This window comes from Solanum verrucosum, unplaced genomic scaffold, assembly GCF_900185275.1.
Source record: "Solanum verrucosum unplaced genomic scaffold, falcon-dt-bn FXZP01000144.1, whole genome shotgun sequence".
NCBI lineage: Eukaryota > Viridiplantae > Streptophyta > Magnoliopsida > Solanales > Solanaceae > Solanum > Solanum verrucosum.
In genome coordinates this window covers 1,973,545-1,982,396 of record NW_026020773.1, presented here as the reverse complement: position 1 = coordinate 1,982,396, position 8,852 = coordinate 1,973,545, and the positions used below count along the sequence as shown (strand labels likewise).

Here is an 8,852-nt window from a genome sequence, read left to right as displayed (position 1 = left end):
AATGATGGGGATTCAATAATAATTTATATAAAACCCTTTTTTGGCTTTCTTTACTCCGCACTAACTATGCGATAAATGAAAATTCATTCACTTTAATTAAATACAATCCTAATTTTTCATGGAAGAGATTCAAATTATAACAAGGTAAAATATAGAAAAAGTAAAAAAAAAATCAACATCTACTTTTTTTTTTCTTTTTTCTAAATTAGTGATAGATGAAAGAGAAATTGGAGACAGAGATTACAAGGTAGGAAATTGAATCGTTTATTAATAAATAAAAATTAACAAAAATGAAAATTTAAATAACCAATTAATTGAGTTATTAAAATTTCTCGTGTATATAATATAGAGTATAATTTTCAGTAATAGCAATGAATGAAGAAACAACGTGGTAGACAGAGCACTTGACGGTGCACACGCCACGGCTTTCTATATTGTGTGGTCTCTTAGCTTCCATCTCCAAACAATTAACTCTACGAGTGACACATAATGCAAAATCTTCCATTTTTTAATTTGGTCCACACGTCTATAATAATGTTTTGTTACCTTTAAAGATGTGTCCTATCCTTAAAGTTGTCAACAATTATGTCATAGGTTCCAAATTTTGGCTCAACCTTTTATTATATTAAAAGAAAAATAATAAATTTGAGACGTTAAAGATACTGGATTCTGTCAAATCTGTATCAGACGGTAGATTTTAACTTATATATGTGTCATTAGGAAGCCGCTTTTATAATCGTTAAAGTTGTATTTGACACTTGGATATTCAGTGTTAAGCCACAAAAAAGAAAAAAAACTAAGTGATGCAACTTCTTCACAACAAGGTGTCTTGAATTTAGGTTTTTATACTAATTTTATTCCTATTTTTGTAAAATAAAAGACCATTTCGAATAGTTAAGAAAATCACATAAGTACGTACATACATCAAGATAAATGAAAGGTTGCATTGTTACATACGTCCAAATTAGCACCACCATAAAAATAGGAAGAGGTGAGTAGGTGAGGTGGGGTTAATTAGTAAACTACTTGTTTCTTCTATCTATTTATTGACATTATGTTTGGGGGGTTCATTAGTTTGCAGTTTCTTCACTTATCAAATATCTTAGAATGGGAAGAACACCTTGTTGTGAGAAAGTAGGTCTTAAGAGAGGGAGATGGACTTCAGAAGAAGATGAAATCCTCACCAACTATATTCAAGCTAATGGTGAAGGTTCTTGGAGGTCATTACCCAAAAATGCTGGTAATTAACATTTTTTTAATACATACCGTTAGTGTGTAATTATCTCATCTAAAAGTTAACTTCTTTCTTTTTTATTTATAGAAAAATCGGTTGGCGATCGAGTGAGAGATTCCATTTTTGTTTACTTTCAATACGTTCCTTTTATACTAGATTCTTTAATTGAGTATGCAAACAAAATTTTATATATTAACATCATAAATAGAAATATAAACTAATGTATAATGTATAGGAAAACTCTTAATATATATGGTGTGAGACTTTTTGGGAAAACTGTATGACTTTGGATTAAGTCGGCTAATTAATATCACACTATTTTAAGAGTACTTTTGAGTTATTTAGACCAACATCTTTGTCAGAAGCAGTGGTGGTGCTATATAGACTAAAAATTAGTAAGGTGGACATTGTTTGCCATGTGTTTTGTATATTGTAGTTTAACACTTTGAGTTAAATTTTTTACTCCATCATTTGTTACGAGCCAATTAGTGATTGAGTTAGAAATATTTACTGAGTTATGTGTTCATCGTTTCGTTGCAAAGTGAATAATAAATAATTACTTTTTAATTTTATTTTTGTGGCTCTTTAATAGGGTTACTAAGATGTGGAAAGAGTTGCAGATTAAGATGGATTAATTATTTGAAGACTGATTTGAAGAGGGGTAACATAACCTCTGACGAAGAAGCTATAATCATCAAGTTGCGTGCAACTTTGGGTAACAGGTTTGTTCGTTTTCAATAGACTTTAGATTTTTTTATATAATAAAGACGTTATATTTGATAGACCATTGATATATCCTTAAAATATTATGCTATTAAAATATATTAGCTAATTTTTTTGGTATTGATGAATATTTTTTTAGTCCCTTGATTTATTACACTATTTAAAGAAAAAAAAAAGGAAATATGGTATAATTTAACTCTCTATATATATTAATTTTTATTTTATCTGTATAATTTTTAGAATAAATAATTCCACTTGATATGATGGTAATTATCTCTTAAATAATTAAATAGAAGTCCTTTTTAAATACGAGTATGTAGAATTGTTAAATACATTTCTTTTCTCATCAAATTTAAGTCATATTTATGATAGTGAAAATATTTTTTTACAGTGTGATGATAAATTAACTAGTTATTAGTTTTATCAAATAACATTTAGTATTTATTCTTAGAAATTAACTATAATGTTTTATAAATTATATAATTGTGTAAATATCTTTTAAATATGAATGTTTAATTTGCTTTGCAGGTGGTCTTTAATAGTTGAACATTTACCAGGTAGAACAGACAATGAAATAAAAAACTATTGGAATTCTCATTTGAGCAGAAAAGTAGATAGCTTAAGAATTCCAAGTGATGAAAAGCTACCACAAGCAGTTGTTGAATTAGCTAAAAAAGGAACACAACAACGTATTAGCAAACGAGGACGCAGAAGAAAAATAAATACTAGCGTTTCAAATTCTACAAATGAAATTACAGTTAATAATGACATCGAGTTTGATCGTACTGATGACAAGATGTTATGGGATGACGATATTATGTTAATGGACGATAAATATGGAGAGCTAGATCAAGATTTTATTACAAATTGTTTATGGGACGGAGAAGGAGAAAATCTTGAAATAGCTAATGATGATAATAATAATAACAATAATAATGAAATCTTAAGTGAGGATAATTATGGTAAACTTGATTGTTGGGATTGGGAATATTTAGGTGAAGTATTGAATAATGAAATATGGACAAATAGTACTAAAGAAGCTGAGCTAGGGAATAATAATAATAATATGTCACTATGTGACATTAATGACAATATGCAGAACTGTATGAACAAAGAAGCAACACCAGAAAATATTGATCCCATGCAGAGTGATTTGGTAGCTTGGCTTTTGTCGTAGTTTTGGAAATATTACAATTAAGGAAATAGTTTATCGAAATTAATTTTTTATTCCACAAAAATAAAGATTAAATTATGTATATTATTGTTGTGGTAGAAATAGACTAGGCATGTAGAGTGGGTTTAAGTGCATTTTGGGGTTTTTTTTGTTTTACTTGAAACATGTATGATGTATATAAATTTTATTTATAAATGAAAAAATAAAAAAAGTTGTGTACATATTCTTTTCGTTACGGTTTTGTCCTGATTTCTTATTATATTTGAGTTTTACTTTTTTTTTAAAGGAAAGTTAAAGTATTACCATAAATGCTTTAAAGAAAAAATATAATTTTCTTCCATATTTGGTTATCTTTTCTTCGAGAAAATGTATGGAACCCTATAAATTGAAGAACATTTTCTCATACCAAGAACACAATAGCATCCACAATGTAGACGTTTAAGAATTTTGTTTATGGAGAGATTTTTCTCTCAACAGTTTTAATAAAAAAATATATATTAGTTGTAGGCCAATTGGCCAAATCATATAATTATATTATGTTTTAGTATAGTTTTTGTCATCTGACTTAGTCTCATAATAAGTTTCCGCATGATGCCCTAATTCTTTCGAACCCAACAAGTGGTATCAGAGCTTATGATTTAATGGTCCATCAATTCAATGATTGAACGAGATTGAAGATAAGTTCAAATGGTTTCAAATCAATTTGCAACAAATTTGATAATAAATTAAAAGTTAGAATGATTTATCAATATCTATAGGTAGACTTATTTGTTGAACAATTTGAATATTGAGTGGTTGAATCTTTGATTTCGGCTATGATTTCTAACTTATACAATAAATGTTAAAATAAATATCTATAATTTCTTTTGATTCTTCTTCAAATATAAACATAAAAGGATTTTAAGCTTGATTAAGTTTTGATCTTCAAATGACATTTAGAATGTTTGAATACTTGCCATTTATAGAGAAATATATGTAACTAGTGTTTGATCCATTAACTAACTGTCTTTAGCTTTTTTGTATTGAATTAATTAGTGTCTTTTCCGAAATATGAGTCTCTTCTTTATATAAATATATTAGAAGGGAAAAGAACAAATACAAAACTAATAAATAATAATTATGTAATTGTTTTTATACTTTTATAAGCCCCTCATCTTTTTGCATGAATCAGATGAACATGTGCTTTTTATTATTACTTTATTTGTAATTGATTAGCTTTCAATCATGTATCACCTTTTTCTTATGTCTTTTCTTTCTAAAATTAGAGAAAATGCACTATAATAATAAATATATATTTAAAAATGCACAAAATAAAAACCTTTTAAGCATAATTATTATGCGTATCTACCTACCAACTATCTTAAAAGTTATACGAAAATTAATATACGAATAACTTGTTTTTATCCATACCAAACCATCCCAAATTATTTTATCCTACCTTATATTATGTATAACTTTAAAAGTTAATATTATTATCAAGTTTTTTACAGAAAGTCCTCTGCCCTAAATTTTACTTAGTTTTTTCCCCTTCTAAATGCTTAAAAGAGAAGAAAAAAAAAGGAGCATTCATTAAAAACAATTTAATGCTTAAAAGAGAAAAAAATGAACATTCATTAAAAACAATTTAATGCTTAAAAGAGAAAAAAAGGAACATTCATTAAAAACAATAAATATTCATGACCCTAACATTTAGATCAAGGTCTAAAAATTTTCACCAAACTATTTTATATCTCTCTCTACCTGAAAGAAAATAATTCTTCATTATTCTAACTAAAAGCTTTCTTGCAATTTGAGACCACAATTGTATTTGCTTATAATTTATTTATTTGTTATGGGTTTTGTTTAGTTTAGTGGGTTGGGTTCTGGTTCGGGTTAAAAAAGAAATTGAATAATTTCAATTGATTTGGGGGTTTTCGTCCAAGGAGGGGTATATTTGTTAAGTTTATTGACGGCAAGGGTAAAAATAACTTGCTTTTAACGGTAAGGATAAAATCAACCAAAAAAACAAAGTTGAGGGGTAATTTTGACCCTTTTCCCAAATATATATGCATAATTTTTTAACGATGATATATATATGCTCTACATAAACAAAATTAAAAGGTATAGTTACCCATTTGCCCTACAAAATATATGCAAAAGCATGTGGTGTGTCCCAAAATATATAACAAATGACATGTACCTAATATTAATCAGTTATTTTTCATATTTATTTTTTTTGGCTTAACCCATGAGTGACCACTTTAAGTTGACACTAATTTTGATTTAGACACCTAAAATAGATTTTATTCATTTTAAACACCTCATGTCATGCCCACTATGTCGTTTTGACATTTTCTTGACAATCAACCAAATATGTAAGGTGTGTGTAACAAACTCGTTGATGACATGCCAAAGTGGCAAATTAAATGAAGACATGTGGCATTCATTTTAGAGATTTTCTTCTCTAGTACCCCACCCCAGATTCCCAATCCCTCCCCCCACCCGAATCATCTTCCCAACCACCCCAACCACCCGATCTCCAACCCCTCCTCCACCCAAATCATTCTCCCCACTAGCCCCACCACCCGAACCCCCACCCTCCCCCATCCAAATCGTCTTCTCACTTAAATTCTTCTTTTCAAGTTTATGATCAGTTCTTGACTCACGTAGGATCATTTTCTTCAATCTCCCTTCTTTGTTTTCTCTGTCGGTTCTATGTTTTTTCATAATCAAATTAATTAAAGTTTGATCTATTATAATTTTAGTTATTTTTGTTTTAACTAATTAGCACTATCGAATATACTTCTCCACATAAGGAGTTGAAGTTTTGGGAGATGGTAGTTAAAAATTGGGGAAGAAGAAGAAAAAAATAAAATAAAATTTAATTGAACAAGTTTTTCATGCGTCAGAAACGAGTGTGATACACTCACTATGACACATCAACAAAAAGTGTCAAATAGATGCAGCGAGGGAATGACATGAGTTGTCTAAAAAATGAACAAGACCTAATTAAGGTGTCTAAGTGAAAATTGATGCCAACTTTAGGTGGCTATCGATGGATTAGACTTTTTTTTTTATCTTTAACTCGCTTTTAAGAGAGTGAGCATATTCTTTGTTAAACCTTAATACCAAAGAATGTATTTATTACCAGCTAGGCAACTTCTTGAACATCAGCATCAACTTTCAGTAGTTGGGAGGTTATATTTAAAGTTCATTTAATAATTTGTTTTGCTCTTAATTTGTAGACTTGATATTTAGTTAGAGTTATATAAGTATTAGTAATGTACATATTAATTATATATGTATTAATACTTATTTCATCTTGTAGCTTATTTAAAATAATACATATATTAGTTATGCAAATTTCTGTATTACAAAACATCATATTAGTTTTATATAGAAGTAACGAAATACTTTTTAACTAAGTATAATACATAATATTATTTATAAAGTATTCAATATTTTTGCATACCTCATTTCCAAGCCAGCTACCTAAATTTGCCCTTTAGAAGTTGTTATAATTAGCCCATAAAGGATAAATAGTTAGAAAAGATACATCTTTTAAATGGAATATAAAATTATCTATTTCACATAATTAGCTAAGTGCATTTTTAACCTTCTTAGTTCTTGCATTTAAAAAAAAACTTAAAAAGTTTTACCTTCTTTTTTTTCGCTGAAAAAGAATTTCACCCTATTCTTGAAACAAGTGAGACCATTTGTAGGGGAAAAAGGGTAAATATATCCCTCCATTTTGCGATTTAAAATAGCTATATTGTTTGGTAAAAAAAATAGTAGTAAATATACATTATATCGTCTAATAAATGTGTATATTTATCTTTTTTATTAATAAATTTATATTTTACTTAATTGACCAAAATAATATTACTGGTTTTTAATTTCAAAAATATTACATTGGTTCAACAATTATCTCACCACTTTTTTACACCTCTAGACTCGATCAAAATGAAAAAATCATTTTCTTTTTTACTCAATCATAAATTTTGGTTTGGATTGAGTCTAATAGATGAAGAATATTTTTTTCTCAATTGGTTGGGTCTGAGTGAGTAAAAATATGGAAGAGGTAATTTTATTAAGCCACGTGACATTCTTGAAATTTAAAAACCAATTTCAAGTTATTAGTCTGTTAACGAAAAGTCGAAAAAGATAAATCTACACCATTAGTTAAATGACGAGGATATATATGCACTATTTGTTAAACGATAAGGATATATATGCACCATTTTTTTTAACAAGGGGTATATGTGCTCTAAATAGCAAAATTAAGAGATATATTTTTCCATTTGCCCAACAAAATATATGCAAAAGCATGTGGTGTGTCCCAAAATAATATTGATCAGTCTTTTCTTATATTTTTAACGAGAGGTATTTGTATCTAATATTGATCAGTCTTTTCTCATATTTTTATGATGCGTATATGTACGTACTATTGACAGTCTTTTCTCATATTTTTAACGAGGGGTATATGTACGTAATATTGATCAGTCTTTTCTCATATTTTTAACGAAGGGTATATGTACCCAATATTGATCAGTCTTTTTTCATATTTTTAACGAACGTATATGCACCTAATATTGATAAGTCTTTTTCTCATATTACTAGCTGGACAACTTCTTGAATATCAATATCAACTTTCAATGGTTGGAGGTTATATCTTGAAATTTATTAATACTCTCTCTATTCAATAATAATTGTCCGCTATTAACTTGATACATAAATTAAAAAATAGTAAATGATAGGGGCAATCATTTTACCAAATCACTCTTATTAAATGTAAGACATCTAAACATTGAAATATGAATAATATTTAATATTAAAAGTAAAACAAACACAACATGATAAATTATTTATTAAATCTATAAACTGAACAAGTCTTATTAAACATTTCAAAATAGTACAGTAAACAAGAAAAGATGGATAGCCGGAGTAATTTGTTTGGCTCTTTGTAGACTTGTCCTAGCCTCCTAGGAAGGGGCAACTTAGTAGTGGGAGTATGTACCCTACAATCATCAATTATGAATGAGCAATTATGGGTCATTTGATACCTTAGTGAGTTTATAATTTTGAAACTGTTCAAATTAAATTCTCTTGTAGCATTAAATCATCACATGTTGATAGCTTTATGAATAGTGTAGCCCGAGAGGACTTTTTTTTTTCCTCTCCCTTTTACTCCCTTGATGACTCAAACTCGCAATCTTCGGGTTGGAAGTGAGGGGTGCTTATCATCCGAGCAACTCCCTCTCGTCAGCCCGAGAGCACTAAACATCGTTATTATAGAATTTTATTTCTTACATTGATAGAAGTGGAGATCAATATCATTTTATCTATATTCAACTTTATATATATATTTAAGTTAGATATTTATATATATTTTTAGTTAAAAGAAAGAAAAACCAAGAAAAGAACTAAAAATATATTATTATGTATTATTTTTGCAGATGATAAGGGCAGGCTGTTTGTGATGATATAAAGGGAGATTTTATAAAGGAATTTATGAGGTTATATAATTTTCATATTATTAACTTAATAATTTGATGACTAAATATATTTATTCACTTGTGTAATTGCACTTTTCATCTTTTTAACATATAAAATATATGTAATGTACATGTTGATAAGCTATTTTTTTTGGTTTCCCATCCGGTGTTCGGAGTCCACATTGGAGCTTCGATTAAATTCAGATCGCACTCTGCAGGGCCCATTCGAGGGTGGCGCTCCCAATAG

The 8,852-nt window shown here is 28.2% G+C and overlaps 1 protein-coding gene across 1 annotated transcript; it reads left to right on the top strand.

Annotated features, from left to right (window-relative positions):
• The first annotated feature begins 1,107 nt into the window (after positions 1-1,107).
• On the top strand, positions 1,108-3,150 carry LOC125812918 (transcription repressor MYB6-like). The gene is made up of 3 exons (XM_049492389.1): positions 1,108-1,240; positions 1,827-1,956; positions 2,486-3,150. The coding sequence occupies exons 1-3, from the start codon at positions 1,108-1,110 to the stop codon at positions 3,132-3,134; spliced, it is 912 nt and encodes a 303-aa protein (XP_049348346.1). The 3' UTR covers positions 3,135-3,150.
• The last annotated feature ends 5,702 nt before the right edge of the window (positions 3,151-8,852 follow it).